This window comes from Syngnathus scovelli, chromosome 18 (assembly GCF_024217435.2).
Source record: "Syngnathus scovelli strain Florida chromosome 18, RoL_Ssco_1.2, whole genome shotgun sequence".
Lineage (NCBI taxonomy): Eukaryota > Metazoa > Chordata > Actinopteri > Syngnathiformes > Syngnathidae > Syngnathus > Syngnathus scovelli.
In genome coordinates, this window is record NC_090864.1 from 9,483,800 (window position 1) to 9,509,927 (window position 26,128).

General features: G+C 39.1%; 3 protein-coding genes across 6 annotated transcripts; 1 reads left to right on the forward strand and 2 right to left on the reverse strand.

Annotated features, from left to right (window-relative positions):
* Window positions 1–556: 556 nt before the first annotated feature.
* LOC125986255 (rho guanine nucleotide exchange factor 4) lies at window positions 557–10,672 on the forward strand. 2 transcript variants are annotated; one of them, XM_049749859.2, is made up of 13 exons: window positions 557–688; window positions 758–1,279; window positions 1,359–1,488; window positions 4,270–4,418; window positions 7,997–8,176; window positions 8,272–8,475; window positions 8,541–8,720; window positions 8,801–9,033; window positions 9,128–9,257; window positions 9,333–9,464; window positions 9,535–9,778; window positions 9,844–9,921; window positions 9,996–10,672. In XM_049749859.2, exons 1-13 carry the CDS (start codon window positions 608–610, stop codon window positions 10,151–10,153), a joined length of 2,421 nt encoding a protein of 806 aa, XP_049605816.2. In that variant the 5' UTR covers window positions 557–607; the 3' UTR covers window positions 10,154–10,672. The 2 variants fall into 2 exon arrangements, with proteins under 2 accessions (XP_049605816.2, XP_049605815.1); XM_049749858.1 differs by lacking the exons at window positions 557–688; window positions 758–1,279; window positions 1,359–1,488 and adding an exon at window positions 2,284–2,536.
* Window positions 1,324–25,795, reverse strand: palmdb (palmdelphin b). Of its 3 annotated transcripts, XR_007487567.2 has the most exons (12): window positions 25,626–25,795; window positions 24,143–24,212; window positions 23,289–23,369; window positions 23,072–23,202; window positions 22,070–22,184; window positions 14,125–16,204; window positions 13,965–14,053; window positions 12,787–13,865; window positions 2,765–2,843; window positions 2,606–2,683; window positions 2,144–2,550; window positions 1,324–1,457 (listed from the first exon to the last, which is right to left on the reverse strand). XR_007487567.2 is itself a non-coding variant. In XM_049749855.2 (8 exons), exons 2-8 carry the CDS (start codon window positions 24,185–24,187, stop codon window positions 13,782–13,784), a joined length of 2,625 nt encoding a protein of 874 aa, XP_049605812.1. In that variant the 5' UTR covers window positions 24,188–24,212; window positions 25,626–25,795; the 3' UTR covers window positions 11,499–13,781. The 3 variants fall into 3 exon arrangements, 1 of the variants encoding a protein (XP_049605812.1); XR_007487566.2 differs by having other exon boundaries at window positions 2,144–2,683; XM_049749855.2 differs by lacking the exons at window positions 1,324–1,457; window positions 2,144–2,550; window positions 2,606–2,683; window positions 2,765–2,843 and having other exon boundaries at window positions 11,499–13,865.
* Window positions 18,917–20,561, reverse strand: LOC137839676 (palmdelphin). The gene is made up of 2 exons (XM_068648814.1): window positions 20,475–20,561; window positions 18,917–20,346 (listed from the first exon to the last, which is right to left on the reverse strand). Exon 2 carries the CDS (start codon window positions 20,333–20,335, stop codon window positions 19,352–19,354), a length of 984 nt encoding a protein of 327 aa, XP_068504915.1. The 5' UTR covers window positions 20,336–20,346; window positions 20,475–20,561; the 3' UTR covers window positions 18,917–19,351.
* Window positions 25,796–26,128: the final 333 nt, after the last annotated feature.

The window sequence follows — 26,128 nt, forward strand, 5'->3', positions numbered from 1 at the left end:
AAGTGAGGTTTTCAGCCAATCGTGTACCATAGGCTCCTATTAACATATACAGAGATTTTCTGTATATGCATTAAGACAAAAATTACCAAGGGAAAAAATAAGTTTTTTTTAAAATTAATATCTATAAAATAATGTCACCCTAATGAAGAAATTACTTCTGTTGCTTCCCTATTGTCACCTGTAATTTGCAGTTTATTGACATTTGTCAGGCCACAAGGTAATGTGGATGCATTACAAACATTTTATTGTGCACCAGTCGTTTTCTTCAATGAACTGGTCCATAATGCCCTCCTTGACTTTACAGCTCTGTATTTATAGCCAGGCATCTTAGTGTCTGTCCTTATTATCCTAGAGATCACAGTGTACATGCCTTTTCAGGGTGGATTAAGCCACTGTAGGAGGATCACAGAATTACCATGGTGGGACAGCGTTTCTTTTTTCCCTGTGTGTTAAAGAGCCTCTATACTGCTGATGAAAAAAGAAAATGATTATTAATTTAACATTTTGAGATTTTATCAAATGGGACCAATGGAGGAACAAAGAATGCCGCAAGCATGGATCGAGACTGAGACTTAGTTTTGTGTCGGCATCCAGTGTGAGATACACCATGGGAGCGGTGCTAAGCTGGTTTTCTACTCACTTTGTTATTTTGGTGCTGGATACAGCCTGCACATTGATACACAGAAAAGTAAGTATTCTCTTTTTTTAATGGTGAATATTTTAGGATGATGCTTACATTTTTTTTTTTCACCTCCAGCCTAAAGAGTCCCTTGAAGACCCCACTCGATTATCTAATGGAATAGAAGATTGTAGCTTAGGTGAGAAGGCCTTCAAACTAAGCCAGAAGACGATAGAAGGAAGTTATGAATACCGTAGCAAATCAAGAGAGACCCACCCGGTTTTGGATTCAGAGTTGGAGGATTCTCTGGGTGCCCTGGTGGGACTTGAAGATCTCAAGGTTCAGCCTCCTGCACTTTCTGACACCTTCTGTTTAGTTCAAAATAAAACCAGAAGAATAAAATCACTATCGCTTCAGCACAACCAGAGAAAGGTGTTTGCCATGTGTGTAGCAAAAAACCACAAGGTTGGGAGGGAAAAGTCAGGCAATTGTATACCTTTAAGGTTCAGCACCAGAGACAACCAAGGTTATCCCACAGCGGAGAATCCCAAATTACCAAAAGACCAACATCAATCAAGCACCAATCAAGTCAGTGAAACAATAGAGCATAATTGTTTGCATGTACAAAATACAAACAAACCTGCAACCTTTAATTCAAAGGTAACTATCATGCTTAACACTCCCAAAGACAGAGTACTACAGTATTGATCATGAATAAATATTTTTTGTATTCCGACAGATTAAAACCAGAGTTACCACTGGACCCAATAAGGCGTTTGGACGATTGTCCCTCAAGGATCACTGTTTCTCACAGAGCACCCCGGTCGGTCTGGATTGTCTGGGTTGGAGAAAACACATTTCAAACTATTGTAAGTATCTGTATATTAAAATAATAATAATAATTTAAATATAATTATATACATCTATATCTATGTATATATATCTATCTCTATATATTTCTATATCTATATATTTCTCTATCTCTATCGCTCTATCTCTCTATCTATATATCTATATCTATCTATATCTATCTATACCTATATCTAGCTATATCTATATATCTATATCTATCTATACCTATATCTATCTATATATCTATCTATATCTATCTATACCTATATCTATCTATATATCTCTCTATATATACACACACACGCACACACACACACATGCACACACACACATGCGTGTGCGCCTGTCTGCACCAGCCGCCATTGGCGCTGATGTTTTTATGTCTGCACATGCAATTGCCAGCCATTGACATAATCGAGCCTCAGAAACCCCCTGTGAATACCCCGGTGATGTCATGCTACACTGTAGAATGAGAGAACGAGAGAGGGGAGCCAGAGAAGGAGAAGCGAGAGAGAGAGGGAGAGCGAGAGAGAGAGAGGGGGCAGTGTGCAAATAGGGTGGAGAGGGACACACAAACAGGGGCGGAGAGCGGAATGAAAGCAAGGATGGCTTGGTGTAACTCATGTTATGTGCATGGGAGTAGAAACAATCAAGCCGACAGCTGAAGCTTACCTCAGCGAGTGCAAGCCTAGTCTTTCGTCTTCGAGCAGTCTCCATGGTGGCCGAATAAACCATTTTTTTCAGCCGCTGTGCTTCATTTTTTTGCATTGCTCACTACAATTCCCTCCCTTGTTGTTTGTGTCCGCATCAAAATGCGGACCCATCAAACGTCAGAAGGGAGTGCACCCCTGCCCAAGGACAGTTGTGGTAGCAGCGGCAGCTCAGGGGAGTCGCCTGGGTCCGAATGTCATGGAGCATCACTGACAAGCGGAATTATGGACAGCATGGTGGACGCTGGTCTTGGGGTTGGTGGATGTATCAGGGGATTTGAAGGTAGCCTGAGCGGCACTTTGAGGGGTGTCCTGTCTCGGTACTGGAGCTTGGAGAGTCTCCACTCCACCACAGGTAAATGCACCTTTCTATTTCAATTGCATATCAAAATCTGAAACTTCAATTTATGTTCATCTCGCTTACCCAACATAGGCATCAGAATGTCGGAATGACTGGCATGTAGCAACAGGTTGACGTGAAGTTTGTGTCTTCTCAGTGTTCCTGTTGGGTCACACATTTGGAATTTCAAAGTGAATCTCATGTAAAATAGCATAGAGTAGTAGAGGTCATAGGTCAATTTACCTGTGTACACTCATAGAATGATGTTGTCCGATAAGTTAACGTTAGTACAGTGAAGTGATGTTTATCGTTCCAGATTCTCCTGCAATTAGAAAAAAACATCAAGGATATATATATGTAACATTGGAAAAAAAAAAATCCAAATAGTTTACCTCCTTTACTCACATTTAGATGTATTAAAGAACAGGTGGACTTTTTCCAGACATCTGTTCTGAAGGTTTTATGCTAGCATTAATTGTGATTTAATTCATAATTCTTTCCAATTTGTTCGAGGCCTTATTCCAGGTGAATAAAAACAACCCTAAAGCTGAATATTTAAAATATATAGTGTCGCTGGCTCCATACCTACAAATTGCCATTGCAAAAAACACTTTGCATTCATGAAAACAACTTCTGTGTAAAAAAAAAAAAAAAAGACTAAGTGATGTAAGGGTAGCGTGTCTAAAAGCATCAATCAGAAAAAAAGAAGAAGGCACGGACGGGCTCTCTAGGATATAGGTCATTGTAAAAAAGCCATTCATCCTGGATGACTTCACCTCGACTGAATTTACTGACACAGGCCTCAAATTTGCAAAAATACATTTCTTTTCAGCATTGGACATTAAAACGGCGAGGCAAAAGACGAACCAATTTTTACGTTCCCTAAAATGGCATACTGCTAAATTTGTTTTGGGGAACTAGATGGTAGAATTGCTTCTACTTTTTTAACCACACAAATTCTCCAACTACCCATTTCCCTCCTGCACGATCAAGATAAACGAATAGAGCTGTCATGACAAACAAAAAATACAAAAACAGGAACCCTAACCCTAAAATAAAAAAATACTATTATGACTCATACTTTATACATGACAGAATATAGAGCGCCTAAATACTTTTCAAGTCAATTCACAATTTTTTTTGCAATTGTTGCATGTGTACTGCAAAGAAATGTTTCCATTTCATGCAGATCATTTTGGTCTGTGAGTGTTTCCCGCCGGCGTTTGGTCGTTTTTTTCTTCCGCATCGCTTGCTTGCCCCTACTTGCACAAGTCGAGCCTAGTGTGTGGAAAAAAAAAAAGTGATTGCTCTTAAAATGCAAGAAGCATTTGAACTTGTTGGGGCAGGAGGTCATACACTTTTTTTTTTTAATAATTGATCATCGAATTTATTGACTTACCTAAAGCTAATCATACAAGAAATCTTTATTTTCATCAGTCCCACAATGTCCACACATTTTCAGGCATTTGTTGGAGATGGCTATGATAAGGTGTGACAGCAGGAGTATTTTTAGTTCCTTTGATCGGTAAGCCAAGCACAGGCGTTTCATATTATGCCGTGATAAAAAACAATAATAGCTGTGCAAAAATTAGATCTGCTTTTTTATTTGAATTATCAAGGCCTCCATCCATATCACAATATATATTGCACCTGTTCTCTGCAGGTCAAGAGGTTTTGGGATGCTTCACACATAACTTGGCTTTTTTTTTTTGTTGCTTTTATCTCATCTACCCCATTTTACTCTGCAGCATCTCTGCCTGATGGCGCCTCCCACAAATCGAGGTCTGGAGAAGAGCTGGGCAGTGAGGAAGACTTGTTATATGAAGAATTCTGCAGTTCTGCTCACTGTTTTGGACACCCGGGAGGAGGTGGGGGAGAACAGCTGGCTGTCAATGAGGTATTTTTTTTAAATCCTTTTCAAATTCATCAGACTACCAGCAAGCACATATTTCATACCATATAATCATTCAGACCAAGTACACATTATAGAATTTTAAAAAATCAAAAGTTTAAATGCACTGTTGTGGAAATGAACGTTCTTCTCATCGCCTTGAAATTCAGCGAGGTGGGACTGCATGTGCCTCAAGAAATATTTGCTGTCAATGTTTGTTCTGAATTTGTGACACCTAGGACTTTTTGGGGGTATATGACCTTGCCAAACTGAGCACACAAGAGGATAGACACTATTGGTCACTTTATCAGTGGGAATTCAAGAAGGTTCCAGAAAAAAATGCATTGAGTATCAAGCTATTTTTTTTTCATTACACTGTATAATCTCATTTTGCTGCAGTTATCTGTTTACGCTCTATTCATATGCAGCTCTGTAGAGGTTGATTAACACAAGATTTTTTTTGTAGTCAAATATATTGATTAATGACGTTGATATTTTTTTTCAACTCAGCAATTTGCTGGCACAGAGTGGTTTCATGTCAAGACGTTTCGATTGTCTGGCAGAAAATAATTAAAAAAGGTAGTTAGGATTTTCTTTTTAGAATCATTCATCTCTGTGATGTCAATTTTCTAAGCCATTTTTCATATTACACAGACTTTAAATGTGCCCATGCACAAATGATTTCCTTTGGGATTCAGTTCATCGTTTAGCTCTCGTCTCCACTATCCTCCATTTATATGCCTCTCTGCCCAACAACCCACCCCCACTCCCACCTTTCCTCTTCAGGGGTTGCTAAGGCGCAGCCTCAGCCATTCTGGTATCCAATGTACGCTTGCGAGCGCTGGATCCTGATTGGTTGCTGGCTCTGCAAGGGTGTGCACAGTAAAAGAAAGGACGGGAAGGCAAAAAAGGAAAAAGGGCGATCCTGGAGGGCTCAGACAGTGCTTCTCCCGCCAGACCACAGAGCATCCTTTTTTTTTTTTTTCCGACAAGCTGGGTGGGGACGGCAAGCGATTATATTGCTATTTTGGATTATTTTGTGTCAATGGAAAGGGACCAGGAATACGACCCAAAAACAAGAAGATACCTCCATGATGGACATTAAGAGGAGGTATGAGCATAAATCATCAAAATACAGCATCCTGTTCTGCCCTATGTCTTGATATTTTGAGGACCACAAGGAAAAGCGGTGCAAGAAGAGAGAAAAAAGGAGGGGCTGTCAATACGTAGCATCACCACAAATAGCTTCACAACACGCCAAGCCTCCACGAGCAGGCCGGGGCTCCAGTGAACGTCGTCAAAGTGGCAGGAGGAGAAGAAGAGGAGCCATCGGCCAGAAGCGAGAGGGAGAGGAGAGACGTGTCGCGGACCGACGACAAAGACGCACAAGAGGGGCTTGAGGACCCGGTGTGGTGTGGCGGGTCGGTGCTGAGGGGAAGCAGACGGAGGAGGTGTGGAGCCCCGAAGCTGGAGGAGGCGGACACCACAGAACTGATGGCTCGGGGCAGCGGTTCTGGAAGGTGGAGCAGGCAGAAGATGGGATTTGTCAACACAGTGCTGCGCTGCAACCTCCCGCCAGAGACGCAAAAAGTGGTGGTTTTCTTCATCATGATGCTGCTCATCATCATCAACGTGGTGCTCATGTTCCTGTTGGCTTTCCAGTAGAACAAGAACCACACCTCCCCGGTTTCACCAAACCAAATCGAGAATGTGTCCAGGATAAAGGACGGCTGCCTTTTTGAGAAGCTCAGCTTCCGGGGAAGATGGGTGTCCAAAATGGTGAAACACGGCAGAAGAAAATGACAATTGGTTATTTTGAGGTGGGATGAACCCACACACTCGGTTTGTTTTGGCCGACCTTGCCTATATTGTACATGTAACGTTCTTTTCACTGGCTCATATTTGTTTTGATCCATGCTGCTAAAAACAGAATGCGGTCTTGAATATAAAAATGTTTCGTTATCAGTCTCATAATAATCAGCTTCAAGAAACACTAAGCAGAGCCGAGGAAGAATTATATCAAAATCAGAGTACTGAGTGCACGGTTGAAACCCCCAAATTCATCTTTTTTTTTTTTTTTAAAGAACCTATTCACTGTTATTTGCTGAAAAACTCACCGATTTGCTGTTTTTGTACCCATGCCAAAGCAAAGTATTACATTGGCACCATCTTGTGGCATCGTGGTGCCAAGGAACTATGTTGTAGCAGGTTGAGGGGTTCCATTTAGACAAAAGTAGTGCTTTGCTTGCATCTTGAGGCATCTTAATGCCATTCAACTGCAGTGGTGCCTTGAGATAAGAGTTTAATTTGTTCTGTGACCACCCTTGCATTACAAATTATCTTTGCTCATTGGAATGGATGGTAACTAAGATTAATATATAATTGTAATTAATTATATTAATTATTTTCATAAGAAAAATTGCAGTGTTGTACTGGAAAAAAACTACGTATTACGCGCATGGAAAACTAATACGAGAACTGCACCATCTAGTGGCTGGCGTCTGAAGTGCTCTTGTATTTCAGATTTTCACCATTACGATCTTCAGATAAATAAAAACTGGCCAAGCAAAGAATAATTTTTCAGAAAAAATCCAAATCGCTCACATCTCAAAGCATCACTGAATTCTGAAGTCATGAGTTTCTTTTGGAAAAAAAAGTGCTTTGCTGCCATCTTGTGGTCTAACATGTTCATGTTTACACACTTTTAACCAATTTCTCTGCCTATTTCTGTCCATTTGCCTTTTTTTTTTATGTGACAAAGCATAACGGTAACATATAAAGTGTGTTCAAAAAGTTCCAGGACAAAGTTTTGCTCTTCAATGTGGGTCAGACGATTAACCAGCATGCATGTCAACAAACGAGATCCTGCGGCGCTTGCTATATTCAGAGAAGAGAAGAACTCATAGCTGCTTCATCATAACAAGGCGCCTGTTAATCTTTTGAGCATCTGACACTTCCTGGTTGAGAAAACCACCATACTGGAGCTGCCATGGATGACCATGAAGACAGAAGAGCGCAAGACCACCGAAGAATCCTTTCAGGAGTGCATGAAAGTGTGGGAGAGAAGGTTGCAAAAAAATGAATATATCTTTTGTGATACAAGTCCTGGAATTTATTTGACACACCTCAAAAGAAATTCTACTGAACCAACCTCAATGTCTTATTTACCAAGCAAAACCTGCAAGAAACGGCAAACAGGCACTCGAAAGAACCGCTGCAAAGCATTTAAAATGTTTCTCGGAAATATACTGTTGTTTACTAACTTGTCTCGGGCTCAACAACTCGATGTGCTTTTTTTTTTTTTTTCAAGATGTGAGATACATTATTGTGCTTGTGTGAATGATAAAGCGGAATCTTACATTTATTTAAAATAGTTTTGATGTATTTCAACAATAATAAAAAAAAGTTTGAAGCTACTTGTTTTGTCATTATTTTTTAGTAAGTTACATTAAAAATTCAGGTTATTTTTAATTTTTAGTTATTTTTATGATTTTGCCTTTTCCACTAAAATACAGATTTGAAATGAAACAATTCAGCTTGAATCGGTCGGACGATTAATCGATCTTGTGATGCTTCCCCCGCAGCTTATCAGCGATGGCAATGTGGTGTACGCCGAGGCACTCTGGGATCACGTCACCATGGATGACCAAGAACTCGGCTTTAAGGCCGGTGATGTCATCGAAGTCGTGGATGCCACCAACAAAGAGTGGTGGTGGGGTCGGATCGTAGACAACGAGGGATGGTTCCCGGCCTGCTTTGTCCGGGTGAGCAAAAAACCCCACACCCATACTAAAATGTAAACTAAACATCTAGTATTCACATATACATTTAAATATGTTCTTCTCCCCTCCTTTGGTAGTTGCGTGTGAACCAGGACGAGCCCACCGAGGATTTCAAAGCTCACCTATCGGTGGACGAGTCCACCGGAAGCAAAGAATGGCTTGAACTCGGAATGTTCTTGGGGCCTGGATTGCCCGGGAAAGAGCAGATGAGGGCAAATGTTATCAAAGAGATCATGAGCACAGAACGAGATTACATCAAGCACCTTAAAGACATCTGTGAGGTCAGCTCAGAAAAATGATCCTCAGGGCTAAGCTGAGTTTGACAAAATATTTTTTTTCCCTGCAGGGTTATATCAAACAGTGCCGCAAGAGGACTGACATGTTCTCCGAAGAGCAGCTTCATACCATCTTTGGCAACGTGGAAGACATCTACAAGTTCCAGAGGAAGTTCCTCAAGATGCTCGAGAAGAAGTACAACAAAGAGCAACCACACCTTAGTGATATTGGCTGCTGCTTCCTTGAACATGTAAGAATACACATTGAGAAATCAAATGATCTGACCTCCTCAGCTAAATCCAACTCCTCATCCTCCCATCTTGCATTCAGCAAGTACATTTTCAGATCTACTCCGAGTACTGCAACAATCATCCCAACGCCTGCATCCAGCTCTCCTTGCTTATGAAGGCGAGCAAGTACGTGTTCTTCTTTGAGGCCTGTCGACTACTCCAGAAGATGATTGACATTTCTCTGGATGGATTCTTGCTCACGCCGGTTCAGAAGATCTGCAAGTATCCGTTGCAGCTAGCTGAGCTGCTCAAATATACCAACCCGCAGCACAGGTGACTGCAAATCTGTGCCATTAAGATGCTTAGGTTCTATTTTAAAAGTCCGATATAAAATAAAAATAAATGCTAACTGTTGTTTCGTAATTAGGGAGTATAAAGATGTGGAGGCTGCCCTAAACGCAATGAAGAATGTAGCCAGGCTCATCAACGAGAGGAAACGACGTCTTGAGAATATCGAAAAAATCGCCCGATGGCAGAGTTCCATCGAGGGCTGGGAGGTATTTGGTTTTTATCCCACATTTAGCTAAAGTAGCATGGCCCCTTTTTTTTTATACACTTTTCTTTCTTTGCAGGGTGCAGATGTTCTAAGCAGGAGCTCTGATCTTATCTTCTCTGGAGAGTTGACCAAACTGTCTCTGCCACATGCCAGGAGTCAACAGCGAATGTTTTTCCTGTTTGACCATCAACTAGTGTATTGCAAAAAGGTCAGTTGTTAAAAAAATAAATAAATTGGGCTGTTGACCCAAAAGTTAACCACCATTCTTATCATTCTAGGATCTCTTGCGCCGGGACATGTTATATTATAAAGGTCGTCTGGATATGGACCACATGGAGGTGATAGATGTTGAGGATGGAAAAGAGAATCACTTTAACATCAGTGTAAAAAACACCCTGAAGCTGCGATCGCTATCTGGTGATGAGGTCCACCTCCTTTGCGCCAAGAAGCCTGAACAAAAACAACGATGGCTTCGAGCGCTCGCTGAAGAGAGGAGGCGGGTCCAGACCGACCGGGAAACAGGTTAGATGTTGTCTTTTAAGAAAAATATGTATTAAGTAAGATCGCCTAACTTTTTTTTTCCAAAGGTTTTACGCTCACTGATGATCAGAAAAAACAGGCCATTCTAAATGCCTGCAAAAACTGTCTATCCGGGAAACCCAAAGGTATCAATTTTTTTGACTCTCAGAAATCGGATTAAGGATTTAATTAATCGTCCTTAAATTGTCTGTTTCCTCAGTGATGAGCAGACCCTACTACGACTTAGTTCTGAAACAGAAACACCCGTCCCTACCCACGGCCTTACCGCAACAGCACGTCTTCATTTCAGAGGAACCCAAACGCAAAGGTTCGACTTTCTGGCACAATATCAGCAGACTGACACCATTTAAGAAATAAGCAAACAACGGTATAGGAAATTATTTATCATGAAGGAAATGGGGAAAACTTTACTGATAGAAATCAAAGTGTGGTACTAATACGTACTAGAACTGGAACTTCTAACTGTGCTGCTCCTTGCTACTTGTCAATAAATCTGTTTTTCCGCTCAATATTTCCACGATGAAATGTGTTTTTGAGTCATGCCAATTGTTCACAGTGCCAGATTTTTAGTTAGACCTCTTAAGTTCAAAACAGGTGTACTCAGTAATAGAAATCTAATGTGACCTTCCAACTTGCAAACAATTTTCCTTTGTGCTACCAAGACAAGCTGTGCACAACAGTTTTGTTGATTTTTTTTTTTTTTTTTTTGTCGGGGTATTTTGTGATCCACCAGTAAGCTACCAAACTACGTATCAACGATGTGGTTCTCTACGTATGTGATACATCGTTGTACACCATATTGTACATGTTGTGAAGTGACTCAAGTTGTACAAAGGCTGAGATTAAATTAATTAAAATTATGTTACACAAGTCTGATTATTGACTTCTTCATATTTACAGTCAGTGAAAGAGTTCTTATTTTTGAGAAGCCAATAATTCCAAAACCTTTTTTTTTTCATCATCACTTTAAACTGATTTGCTTCATCACCAGGTAACAGAGGACTGTTGTCATGGCAACAGGAGGTCAATTATATTTATGGCCAGACGGTGGCAGAAGAGTTGCACAATGGCTTGATTTTTATTTTAGTGCAAAACTTACTCAACTGATTTTTTTAAAATTTACATTAATAATGTTAATGTGAACACAGCTTACAGCTTTACTGGATCCGTCTGAATATTCATCTCATTTATTAATTTTACAGAAGTAAATGTTAATGCTCGAGTGGTGGGAAAGTAAAGTTCACTTCTCATAACTAGTGCTCAACCTTCAGGTTGCTTCTTTGCATCACGATGGTGAGGAATTTAGATTTGCATTTGTGATGTGGCGATTTGCGCTTCCACTTTTGTGCTGTGGAATTTGAATTTCCAATGTGCTCTCTGCCACTGTGGATTGAGAATATAGTTTGGAGCGAAATCAAAAGCATCTAGAAGACGATTTATCAGGACTGCCATGGGTAATATGATCCCAGTGGGATTCCAACAGGATTAGATTTGGTTTCACTGTTCAATCATAGGAGTGGGATGGGAATAAATGTACCCGGGTGTGGGCAGGATCATAAATGTCATGCATTCCTATGCAGTACTGTAAAAATAAACAGCTTGATTGTCAACCAATCGTTGTGTTGGAATGCTGGCAACGCAGTTATGCTTTCTTATTTCGACAAACATTTCAAAAGGACACAAGCTCTTTAACCGGATCAAATGATTTTTACATTATTTTATTGTTGTCACAAATGTCTCACTTGCATGGGCAATCAGGAACATTTCCAAGCATTGCCCAGTAAAAACCTTAACAGGAAACATTAATGGAATGTGAAAACGTTAGCAAGCAATTTGTGAGATGTACCAACATGTGAAACAACAGTTGACACTGAGGCCAAGAAACACCAAGCTGGCTGCTTTTTCTTTAAGCTGTTGGAAAATACGATAAAAGCAACGACCACAAAAAATATATGTGATTTCATATCTTGGATACTACAGATTCAAAGTAGGTAAGAAGTTAAAGGGACTTATTATTAAAATTTACAAATAGTTGGGAGTTACTGCCCCCAATCAAGTGTGAAATCCAACAACCAAGTACCGTAATTTCTGGACTATAAGCCGCACCGGCTAAAACTCAGGGAAAATCCTGTTTTGTTCATATATAAACCGCAGACATTTTAATCTTTAATTTCCATATGTAAGAGAATATGCACAAATTATACAAAAATCATAAAAAAATCCATTAGATAAGCCACACTGGACAATAAGACGCAGAGTTTAAAGCTTGTGAAAAAAGTAGCAGCTTATAGTCCGGAAAATACGTCTTAGTAGTAACCAATTTTTAAAAATGTGTCAGAATTTTTGGCATAACGGTATGGCTAATTTACAAAATACCCAACCACAGTTTTTCTGCCCGTCTTCACAGCGAGCCAGACGAACCTGTCTTATTCAGTTTTGATTTTCTCCTATTAATTTACTGTATAGCTATAAATATATATACATATATTATATTCTTTGACGTTTTAAAAAAAATACATAAATAAATAAACAACATCATGGCACATTAGAGCAAAGCCTTTGTAACAATATTTTTGCTTATCTTAAGAATTTACGCCACCCAGCTCACTGGGTAGGCGGTCATATATAGCAAAGTGGCATAATCAGCATATATGATAGCAACATCAAAATATGTCAATAAATATATTTCACGTTTAAGATAGCAACAGTGGTTTAACAAAGACTGAATCCAACAATACATTTGTCTTACATTCACACAGGCTGCAAAGTTAATCGGCTGTTTGCAGAATTACTCCATGAAAAATGATTTGGTTGCACAGTAAGGGACAAAATACAGAGCCTGTTTCTTGCTGAACTAATAAATATTCTTTTGTGAAACAATATGTTACTCCTCATAAGTCATATTCCATTGTGGGTTATTTTCTCTTATATAAATATATAAATAATAAATACATTAAAAAAACACAAAATAAATAAAAAATAAAACTCACCACTAAGTATCTGCTCCATAGCTTTGCGGGCTCGACTGGGGTCTTGACCTGAATTAATTGATCGTTGATAAAAAAAAAAATTGTCCACGGCCCGGTGGTTGGGGACCTCTGGTATAAAGCACTTGACAAGGCCAGACATAAACAACAAACAATAAGATAAGCAGCAACTGGGTGAGACGGACAACAACCAAACACGAAATGAAAGGAAAAAGGGAACTAAATAGAAACAAACTGATGAGAAAACAAGGAGCACCTGAAGAAGGTCCGAAGGGTTGGAGGGAGCTGATTGGTTAATGCATGGGCTCAGGTGAGCAAGCACAGGTGGCAAAATAATTTGACAAGACCCGACATTGACCTCATGACCCCAAGGAGCACCTGAAGAAGGTACGAAGGGTTGGAGGGAGCTGATTGGTTAACACAAGGGCTCAGGTGAGCAAGCACAAGACCCGACATTGACCTCATGACCCCTTTGTAGTCCATCTTTTTGCACCAAAGGCTCTGGATTTTGTTCCTTCTCCACAAAGTAATGATTTCATTTTCAGATTAGATGAATGATCCAGTGGAAAACAATACAGTTGTTAAACAATATACAAATGCAAAAAAGTATTGCGTGCTTGCTTTGAAGCTTTTACACGATACGGACAAAAATATTAGAACAACCGAGGCTTTATGAGCATTCATAAGCACTTGAGGATTCATACACAAGGAACCTAAACTGTCCCAATAGTTTTGTCCACGCGTTTTAAGACCTCAGAAGAATTATTTTATAATAACAAATGAAATTGCTATAGCTTTCTATTTTTCTGGACTCTTAGTCATCCAAGAAAATTGCACATTTTTATATTGTATGATTGTTAAAGCGCAGCGACAAACATTTGAACTATTTTGCTTTTTTTTTTAGCCCAAAGCAATATTGAAACATATCACAAAATTCAGATGAATATTGGCAACACGGCATCTTTAACACTTAGAATACACGATTTATGTCTTCCTCGTTATTCATTTTTAGTAAACTCGCCTGCCTCCCAACGAAGAGCCATGGCACTCTTACGTCTTCCTGCGGCGTATCCTTCCGGAAACTGACAAAGACAAATCATCCTTTATTATAACCAACATTGACAAATCTGTTTTTTTTTTTGAAATCTCAATAATGTTAAGGAATAAATCATCAAACTTACTCTATGATCGCAGGATAAAGTTGAACGATCCATTTTGGGTGTTTTCATTGGCGATGATGGCGACGACTTGCACTTCATTGGCAGACAACCTAAAAAAAAAATAATAATCATTGAATTAAGCAGAAAAAAAAACTTGATTATATATGGACAAATAATTTACCTGGATTATCCAGTGACAAAGTACCCAAATTGTTTGTCAGCATCCTTTTATCACCGAACCTTCCTTTTCCGTAAAGATTGGCCCTCTCTTTCCTCAGCTCTTCCTCTCTTTGCTTCATCAATTGTATCTCTTCATCCACCAGTGACATTGTGCTTCGTGACCTGAGCTTGAAAAAGGGGTTACTCATGAACATTTTCTCTTGGGGCTCACAAGCTTTGTTGAGTGAAAAGTCTGAAGCGCTTCGAATAATCAGATTGGACGTCTCTAAAATGATCAGATTCGAACCGCCATCCTCGGAGCACCATTCGCCGTGCCTGGGATTGGAATTGAAATCACTGCTTGGATCAAGAATGATAACGTTGGTTTCATTTTTTAGCGGTTCCTTTGTGGGAGAAGACGTGATGATGAATGACGGGGTCAGCGGAGTGCTAATGGATCTTGGCATTCCTTGGGATGGGCTGCTAAAATGAGCATCCACAGACTTGCCCATACAAGACAGAGCTCTCTCCTTTCGGAATTTCTCCTCTCTTTCCATCGATATACGAATCTCCCTTTCAACTGGTGTTTCAAAATCATCATTAGGAGATCTGTAACTGGAATCGTCCAAGCCGGAATCTTCTGAACACGGGCTGAATTGTGTATAATCTCCAAGTAGAGTCAAGTTTTCCAGATCCTGAGATTTCCTGTTCGTTCTTTCGATGTTTCGGACCGGCGTGTACATGCAACTGTGGCTGCAATGGAAATTGGGTTGTCGGGTTGAAGGTATGACAACCTTGTTTTTGGTTTGTTCTTCCATAGCTCGCCACTGCTTACGAGCCAACTGGAAGTCCACGTGCTCCATGCTAACGTTCTCACTCGTCGTTTCTTGTATCACGCAGAAGTCTTTGGGTAGCTTCCTGTTTGGATCTGACAAGTTTGGGGAGATTTGTTCCTGAGTGTTGTGATTATTACTATCATCTTTGCCGTTTTCGTTTTCATCTTCGGAGATTTTGGATAGACCTTGGAGACTCAGAGAGATGCATTTCACATCTTGTGGGGGTGTAGGACAAGATGAGGTGTCTGGCTGTTCTAGCACTTCTACAACCTCCGGAACGTCGAGTTGGACTTCGTCATAATGGTCGTTGTCTTGGTCTTCATCGTCGATCACTTCGACTTTCTGCACAAAGAGCTCCTGCGCGCTTAACTGAAGACTATCCAGATAGGAGTCGTCATCTTCTTTATTTATAGAAGAAGAAAATATCGTTCTCCACTTTTCATCTGTGTCACTATCCGAGGAAGCGGCGGCAATTTCCACTCGTAAGCATTCATCCACTTCATCGGGGTCGAGATAACGGCCGGATTCGTTTGATATATCTGACATAGCATCTTCTGGAATGTTCTGCTCGAGCAATATTTCTTCAGGAATTGGTAATTCCAAAAGGTTTTCAGGGACTTCCGTGTCCCCCTCGTCATCTACCACCAAACTGTGATAGGCATAATTACAAGGTTCATCTTCCTCATCCAGGAATTGCGGTAGATCCGTAGATTGCTCCAGGTCGGCGTCTTCTTCTACCTCTAATGTTTCTTCTATTTCAAGAGGCCTCAGTGGATCGAAACCTGTCTGTAGGACACAGTGCTCTTCTAATTCCTCCTCTTGTTCTGTTACTTCCTGTATCTTACAATGAGCCTCATTTTCATAAACACTTTCAGCACTGGAGAGGGTATCAGACACAGAAGAAGTGATGGACTCATTTCTTTTGAGCTCATCATGTTCTTCTTCCAATGGTATGGCTTCTTTTTCATCTTGGACCGGTATGTCATCGCTAACAACCGTTTCAGGGCAGTCGGGCAACTCGCTGGTTAGAAGATCGGTTGAGATGTTGGTAGAAATCGATTCATCGTTGGAATCCGACGGATCTGTATTAATACTGATTTGCTCAGGATCAATATTGATATCAGTTGCAGTGACTTCCTCACTGTTGTCCATCTCCACTTCTGGTAGCTCAGTGGTTTCCATAGTAACAACGTTGTGATTCTCTGAATTGCTGCAACCTTCGTCTAGTTCTTGCCCATGGGATTCTTCTGTCTCGGAATTAGCTTTCTGTATAAATCAAGAAAGAGAAGAGTTTTGTGAAAACCTTTCTGCACAACCTTGGATAGAATTATTTTGTAGATTTCTCTAGGAAGGCTTTGTGGCAAGCAAAGAGTGAAGAAGGAGGGGGTGGCGACGGAGGTGTTTGTTTGTGCGCCTGGGTTCATGTGTGGGTGTGTGATGAGGAAAGAGCAGAGATGTTGCTGCATCTTTATTTCCTTTAAGTGGGTTATTCACAGAAAGACAAAATGGATCACAAGTATGAAGGCAGCAGAATTTGATGCATTACATTTCTTGTTACGTAAGACACCAGGACTGCGTCTGCCTCCCACACATTGTCGGAGGGTCACAGCGGATGTATCCCGGAGCACTCATTATTCATTATAGATGCACTTTGCCTCACACTAACTCCTGGCTAGTGCACCCTAACATAGCAACACTCCAAGGTAATTAGAGTTACATTGTTTTTTTTTATTAGAAATACGAATGACTTGACAAAATGGAGATTTTTAAGGCAATGTTCATTAAAAAGAGAACCTGTCTGTTTTTTTTTCTAAAGTTATAAATCATAAATAAATGAATGAATAAATGAATGAATGAATGAATAAATAAATAAATAAATAAATAAATAAATAAATAAATAAATAAATAAATAAATAAATAAATAAATAAATAAAATCAATATGAAAATATAGACCATGTTCTTACGATCAGATTAAATGATATGTATTATTGGATTATCTGTAAACAAGCAACACAAACATAAATTCCTCCCTCCTGTTATAATCCACAGTGTTGATTTAATTTAATTGGAACTTGTTGTTTTCACATGTACAAGGAAGTAACAACGCTGCCAAACGTCAGCTTGTCTAACTTCTATGACGAGTACACTAACAAGACAGCAGAACAAGTGTGAAAGTCTGGTATTATTTCTAATCGTCTTATTTTTTCCCCCTGCCATTTTCATCCAACTGGTCATCCAACTGGTTCACAGAAGCTTGGATTGAATTCAACTGACACATTTACATACACTCACACAACAAAACAACCTGCGAGGACACATACGTGTAACGGATTGAGTCGCCATGGTAACCATTAGCGGTGACACTTCACTTCTCATCCGCCACCTCCTCCACCACCCACTCACTAACTCATCAGTGGACTGCAGCTGAGGAGTAATACTGTGGTCAGGCTGTGATCATAAATCACTGCTTTTAAATGACAAACTGAAGAGCTGTTATGATTTCCTTGTGAACAAAAAACCCAAACAAAACACCTACATGTTTATTTTTCCAAGTCATGCAAAGTCTCTCACCGATGAATGACGCCGCAGATGGCGACAAAAAAAATCACGGGGGGATAGTTGCATTCCGCAAATCACACAAAATATTCCCTATAATATAATATTTTATAGACATGAGGAAGATGAGGAAGACCTGAAGTGAAGTGCAAAAACCCCACGGAGCCACTTCTCTCAGAAGTATCTTCTACCACAGCTTGATAGAAATTGTACTTGTGTGAAGTAAGCAAGCTGCACAGCGTAAAAGAGAGGACTAAGTATCAACACCGCTGAGACAACTCAACTAGAACTTGTCTGTTTCCATTTTCTGCCTTGGAGCTGTTGCTAGGAATGTTGCTGCAATTAACAAAGTGAAAATTATACTTAGTGCACATATGTTTTGTTGTCCTATTTTCAAAACTTTACATATTTCAATGGTCATGGTAACATTAATTGAATATACACTTGAGTAGAAATTTTAAAACACTGTGGTATATTCCCTTATGCAGTAATAATATATTCTCTATCAGGAGCCAGTTGATTAATTTGTAGCTCATACTAAAATTAATTCAAATTCAAAATGCCTCTCATGAAATATATGAAAAGAAAAAATAATAAAATAAATAAAATAGTTATTTCAATGCGCTATTGGTTGAGTCAGATAACACAATGTATTTTCCAAAATCAAGAAAAACAGCAAACTCATGAATAATCAATGTAAAAATTTGCTGATCTGATGATTAATTTCCTGTATTTTTTTTCTCCACCTCAAACCGAATGCAGTCACTGCAGAAATCACTCTAAGATTCCCCTCACACATGCAGCCTGCGACAGCGTCAGGTCTATCTGCAAACCTCAATGCAGGCAGTCCTGCTACATATTTCACACCGGATGGATACTCTTACAAAATCAAACCCTCCAAAACTTTTTTTTTTTAATCTGTGTGTGCGTTGATGGACCTACCTGAGACAGAGTGGCAGGCTCATGCACAAGACTGCTCTGTTTCCAAGAGCAGCATCATACTAACAGTTCTGCCTGGCTTCTGCAGCCACTGATTGGATGGCTAGTAAAATGGGTGTAAGAAAAGGCGACCAATACTCAGCTTCCATTGATGAACGCAAGGAAAAGCCGATTCCATTTTGTGCTCACACACACACCTCCTCAGAGGAACCACCTGCCTCATTTGCACCACTTAAGAAAACATGATTTAATGACATTGGTGCTACAAAAGCTAATCAGCGGAAAAATTAGACTGCGGGATTTTACATCTATAAATATAGTGAACTTTATAAGATGTTAGAAAATTCTTTTTGAGGCTAGCATTACCCATGATTCCTAAAAGTGAATCATTATTTAAGTGTATTTAAAAAAAAAACAGCAGAATGGTAATTAAATATATATTTTTATTGAATAATTAATATGTACAATAAAATAAATTACATGACCACAAATCTGCTAGTCAGGGCTCATCAACAACAGCTAATAAAAAACCCTGTTTCGTTATTTCTATTCCTGAAAGTAATCATGAACCCAAAGTCCCAGCTCTTTCAGGTTTTTGTATTGCAAGAAATTACACTTATATAACTTTCCCCTTGATACTAGAATTACAATTGAAATGCCACCTCCATCTCTCCCCCCACCCTTCTATGTTTCTCATTACGCAACAAAAACACACAAAAAGAACGGGGACGCAACCAGGGACAAGGTCTTTGCAGAAGAAATAGAAAAACGGAGTGTTCGAATTCACACATCAGAGTTTAGAAATCTGAAGGTGTTTAGTTTTTTATTATTATCAGAATAATAAAACCGTGCATTTAAAGCTAGACTATTCATTAATTATTGTTAGAATTTCAGTCGTGATTACTCACAAACTCTTTTTAAACTTTGTTTCCTGACTTGTGGATGAATGTCGGCCGATGCAGACCTAAATGATTCCAGTCATCATCTCCACTCATACATTTGTAGATTTTTGCCACTTGAGGTTGGAATATTTTGCTTTTATATCCTTCAGGGTGGTACGAGAGGATCTCCCCGTTGTTTTTCATTCCGATATAATCGACGTCTTCCTCATCGTCACTGCATCCCACCGTCACCAGTTCCGCTTGGAAATCCGTATCGTCCTCATCCAAAGCGTTTTCGTAGCCCATAAAAATCATAGTGATGGGTGTTGAGTCCAGCTCTCTTGTTTGGTTGTTGAAAAGATTTGTCGAGGCAAAACTCTCTGCTTTGATAACCGGTTTTGTTTCGCCTGAATTCTCTAGCAAAGAATCCGCTTCATGGCCAGGCACCAAAGACCTACTTTTATCTGTGCTAACAAGCTGTAAAGGTGTTGGCTTCTCTTCCGACCTGACTTTAACTGTGACAACAGGTTCCTGTTTTGGACTGTTCACAGGTTTTTTGTTATCTTGTCCAGTTTTTGCACAAATCCGTGGACTCAAAGTTCCAGATCGGCTTTGAATGCAATCATCAAACACCATAATTTCTTCTTCATTTAAGGATTGGGTTGGGGTATTTCGTTCTACTTCTTGAGTAAGCTGGGTGGATGATATGGAAGCCATTTGGCTTTTTGGTAGCACTTGTGCTTTATTCGGAGGCTTCGATCCGGAGTAAGCAACTGAATAGACGGGTTGATGATAAAGCAGATCACGAGGAACATTCTCATCTGTGGCCTGTCGTAGAAGCTCATCTACCTGTTTGGCTGTCATTTCATCATCTACATCAGGGTTTAAAGCAAATATCGATTTGCGTCCATCATCGTACACCTTTAAACCTCTCTCCTGGATGTTTTCAGGGCTAATGGTTGCTGTGGAGACCACTTGACTTGTTCCTGTTCTCTTATCATGCTCCACACTGATCTCCATTGCAAATGTTGCTGAAAAGCACAAAATGAGGGTCTTAGATGTTTTGTTTAAACTACCAATAAACTGGTGGCCTTGAGATATAAGTGATATGATTTAGAAATCTCAGGTTTAATGTTTGTGACCGTATTTGATTCTTTACCACTTTTTTGACTCAGACTTTTTGCTGGTGTCCTCGGGGAAAGTAATGGAATTTCTGGGGGGCATAATGAAGAATGGTGGGTCGTATCTGAGAAAAAAATAAAATTAGCAACTGAAAAGAATAAGTGATTTAAGAGAAGACATTTATTGAATATATTTTAAGTGCAAGGCCACATTGTAAAGAAAATGATAAAAATCAGGACTGTCAGAGGTGATTTAGTTGGTTTAGTTGATTTGTTTATTTTTTTATTTTTAGTTGCAAGTACCATTGAGTCTGGATTTATTTTAACGATTGTAAAGATATTTTAAAGACATTTACTTAGGTTTAAGGTTTACACACGCGCATATGCAAAAATCCCCCAGCAGTCATGATGAAATAAATGTTCAGGCAATATTAAAACACCATATGCAATAAATCCAAATCATGCTGTTAGTCATTTTAGACATTATGAATTACTCAAGAACAATTATCCAACAATTAATGAGAAGCTCATTGACAGATTTTATAAAATATTTTATAAATCCTCACACTATGTTATCTACAAACAAACCAATCGCATCACACAAACACACTATTAACCTTGGTGTTTTATTTACCTGTGTGGAAGTCCGCACTTAACTCCTACATTTGAAGACAGAGTACTTGAATATCAAAAATAATGAGGGACGTAAGCAGTCCCACATCACAGGAGAAACAATAGTCAATTAAAAATATATTTTGTGCAAAGCAAGATCAGCGTCAGTTAATTGCACTCTCTTGGAATCCAGACGTACAACAACCGAAAATTAAATCATGCATATATTAAACTATGCTCACTACACACCCATCATGTAAGGAAATGATTTAAGTAGATCGGAAAGAGAAATTGCAAAACTAGGTCATAAAGTACACAAACAAAATGGTTGTTAACACTCTATTGGCCATGGCGTCCCGCAGGGGTCAATGCTTGAACCACACTCACAACTTTCTTTATCAAGTCAATTTCAGGCGTGCCATAAAGAGATCTAGATGTCAGAAAAGTAATTGCTTCTGAAGTCAGGTAAAATTCTACTTATATTCCTTGGCTCGTTAGACCTTAGAGGTAAGGTAATTTGCATTTCACAAACGAGAAGTGTCAAGGAAAGCATTTTCTCACTTGCGCAACATCAATAATTCAGATCGCTTGCAGCTATTTGATACAGAAAAAAAACAAGAGCATGATTTTGTGATATATTGTGTAATTCATAAAGTAAAAAAAAAACAGGAAAACTTTGTAATCCTTTAAGAGCACTACAACTTTTTTTCAGCTTTAGATAACCTCATTGATTTTTCAACTGAAGGATACCAACATATGTCTCCCTTGAGATTTTTTGGGGGTAATCAATGTTGGTATTTTTTTTTTTTTTACTTACTGTAATTTTCTACTTTGAAATAAAAAAAGTTTTCTGTCACAGTGCTCCTATAATGAGTGTCAGATATGATGAATCATTTAATTATAAAGCTTGTTATGATTGTTATTGCCAAAACAAAAATATAGTTCATAACATTCTGTTTTCAGCAGCGAAACAAGCAAGCAATCAATAACACAAACTCATTATTTCGTTCTTTCAGCCTACCTTGATAATGTCCTCGGGTGTCCTCTCCACTTCTTTTAATCGCTTCAGAACAAATTCCTCATTGGCAGAAATGTTGAGCTCCTCTGTTTCTAAGGCCTCAATCTCTTTTTCTATCCTAATGAACAAAACAATTGTAGTTTTAGTAACATCCCACAAGAAAAATATTTCATGTATATTATTTTTTTTCCTCTCTTACCAAACTCCGAAAGCAAACACGGATTCAAAACAGTGTGACAAAGATTTCTTCAAGTTCTATTATATAACGAAAAGGCCATATAGAGTATTTTCTGGATTGAAAAACCAAGCTTGTCTGATCTGGGCCACATCTCACGGGGCTGGGTGGGTGTGGGGCAAAGGCTCGGCAGGGAAGAAACTGCTTATTAGTCTTTTTGGTCTAGATTGAAATTTCTTGGGGTAGAAGAAACAGGGAATGTTCATGATGATAAAATTTTGCACTCTACACCTGGTAACAGCCACATAACAACATCTGAAAGAAATTATTTTTTGTCCCATCAGACCATCAGGACCTAAAGTCTGCTTGTCTTCAGCAATCTGTTCTTTGGCTTTCATTTTTCGAAGCTTCCTTCTGGGAAAACAGCCATGATGTAGTGTACATGTTTTTTTTCACCCTACATATTTTTGTTTGCTGATTAAATCCCACAGCAGAGAGCAGATCTTGCTAAGCAGGAGGCAGCTTTATCACCTTCTCTCTTTTTGTGGCATCCCAGACCTTTACTAGCTTGCTCACTTCAGCATACATGGGGGGATTTGGGTCGTATCTGGCTGCAAAGGTTTTCGTCACAGCCAGATCATCTGTGCAATTGGCAGTGTATCTCATCGTAGTCTTTTTTTTTTTTGGGGGATCTTCTGGTGTGTTCATAAAAAACAAGCACCACAATACTCCAGATGGCAGAAAGGTAAGTGACGGTCTAAATGAACAAGCAATGAGAAAAATTGGTGGTGTGTTTGGGAATGAGCTATTTAAAGGAGTAATGTCGTTACTTTTCAATGTTGCTTTGCAGCTCGTCGCTTTGTTGCTGTTCATCCTGAACCTGAAGCCTCAGTGCCTCCTGCTCCTCCTCAGATTGTTGACTTAAACCATCCATCAACCATTGCTCCCTCAGAGACTTTTTCTGTTAATATAATGAAGAAATATTACACTTGGAATAAATTAAAAATCATAGAAATTGAAGGAGAATATTTAAAATAAATTTGTCACCTTTATGTATTGGAGTTTGAGTTTTTCTTCCTCTATCTCTCTTCTTTTCTTGGCAATATGTTCCTGGATCTTCCTTTTGTCCTGGAAAGTGAAACCAAATGTTTACACCTGTTGTGTTCTTGTCAGGTCAAAGTCTTCAACCTTGAGGTGACAGCTGAAAACTGAGTGCCATAAATAACCCCAAAAATGATCTACCTTTTGCGTACAACTTTGAATTTTCTAAACTGTTAAACTATTAAAATAAGGCATGTTTGTTTCAATGATGCAAAGGATGTTGTTGGGATATTCTAGCCTGAAATTAGCTCCCGGATTCAGGATCGGCGTGGCGCTACGTGCCAGGGAAAGGAGATCTCTTTAATTTCATCTCCTCGTATTTATAGACCTGTCTGACATTGACTGTGGTAAAGATACCGTTGTCTGTAACCACTGACGACTAAACCACCAAAATCCTCTCATAGTCTTTGAGCAAGACGTTGAGTTTCACCTCACAATCTATTATTTAATCATAGTATTTTTGGAATCATTTCACAATTATTGCTAAATTAATGTATTTTGAAATATGTGATAGTATTGACAAAAAAAATTGATATTAAAGTTTCGTGTAAGTGCAAATATAATTCCGAGGCTAAATAAATACTGTACATATATTTCCTTTCCTTCTTCCCTACCAGGAAAATATTCTGCATGCCCATGACACCACCTTTTCGAAAGGTACACCTACATGTTTATTTTTAGTCCTTATTTTCTGGCTGCGTCAGGAATCCTCGCTGTGTTATTAATCATATAGCTAATACACGAGAATAAGTACCAAGCAAAACAGAATAACATCCAGCAAATATAATTGTAGTTTTTACCGTAATAGCTTGAATACGTTCCTTGAGCAGGTCTGTTTCTTCCATGATGGGCTTCAAGACAATGATTTATCTGAAAGAGAACTTTAAATTATGAGTGAATTATTTGCTGTAATTTGGACACTAATCTGTCCGTCCATCCATCCATCCACACTTTTGGAGTATTTTAAAACAGGAGTCTTTTAATGTCATCGTGTTACTATCTACTGTTCGTCAATAGGTAAAGCTAAGCTGCTGAAAAATGGACGAGAATTGTTTTTGTTGTTGCACGTAAAGGTCAGACCGCCGTTTGCTTGTCCACCTGTTGGCACCACCGCAGTTTGATCCAACGGGGCTAAAAATACTAAGGCTGCTTGGCTAGCAGTGAGACGACACAGTGAGACAATGTCAACGGCTTACAACATATTGGTCATAAAAAAAAACATAAATCGCCTATCCAACACATTGACTAATTGTTTGTTCTGTAAATGTGATGCAAACCAATTAAATCCACCGATTCATTACATGTAATCTGTGAAGAAAGTTTGAGTAAAGCTTAGGTATTTTTATCTCTAGTTGAACTGTCCGTGATCTTAGGCTGTCTCCGATACGTGTGACGTGACCCCAATACCTCCCTGTCTGCCTTTCCATTCAGCCAAGGTCCTCCTTATTTGTAATCCCCGCCGTCCCTTCCTTAATCTGATCTGTGATGGATTAACTGCTCACACATTAGCTCAACAGCGCAAGTCTTGACCAACATGTTTTTTTCTTGAGTTCTCTGTAGCGTCCTCCTCCAGTCAAAACATGTATATTTGATATCAGTGAATGTATGGAAGTGAAGAAAATTGATTTATTTCTCATGCATGTTAAATTCATGCAACTATGGATCCCAATGAATGTGCGTTTATAGGCAGACATAACTTTCTCTTTCGCATTTGGCAGAATTTACAAATATGAAGGGTGATCATGTCAAGAGACTCAGGAGATTTAATTGAATATAAAAAAAAGAGCATTTTGCTTATCTACAATCAAATAATATTGCTTCCTCATGAGACTAATGACATCTCCACATTTATAGCCCAATCATCCATTTTAGCCACCCATCCATTTTCTGAATCCGTACAAGCACAAAATATTCACCCAGAGGATTTTGCATCCTGAAAACTAAGATTTTTCTACATTTATTTTTTTAAATTTAATTCCAGAATATTGTTGCTATAGGGACACAGTTGCTGCATATATGTGAATGTGTGGGTGTATGTGTGGGTGTATGTGTGTGTGTGTGCACGCGTGCTTGTGTATATGCACAGGGTGATTCAAATTAGTTCGTTGGAGTTAAAACCGAGATACCACAAACCATAATTTAAGTAAATAAAAATATTAGAGACTCAAAATACCCTCAGGCTTCAATTCACAGGCTCTCAAGTCATAAACATTTGCTCTATATTATCACTTTGATTGTCAAAATGTAATTTTGTAGTTGCAAAAAATTGTGAGGTCTACTCACCCACTACTTTGTGTGTCCTTCAACAGAAGATCACAGTTCAAGTCAATCTTACAGCGTATCCAACATCATTACAGAGTCTGCAATTGTGTTGCGTGGATTGTGTAGGCTGAGAGAAGCATGCAGCTCGGGAAGGCAACCCCACCTCTCTCTCTCTCTCTCTCTCTCTCTCTCTCTCTCCCTCTCTCGCTCTTTCTTCCTCCTGAAATACATACAGCATGAGCCGCCTGAAGCAAACCAAGAAGTTAGTTATATCCAGACTTTAATATTCTGACTGGGACTTTTACTTCATTATATATTTAAAAAAAAAAAAAGCTTTCTGTGCGCTGTTTCAGAAGCACTGTCCCACTTTGCAGCATAACGGATGGGTTTTTGTTACCATAGCAACATGACCCACTCAAATTTGTACAAGATTACCAACCAGAGCACGGAGGAGGAACTGACTCAAACTGTACGTCTAAAGAATTACATTTATATATCTCCATCATGTCGGACATTTAGGAAAA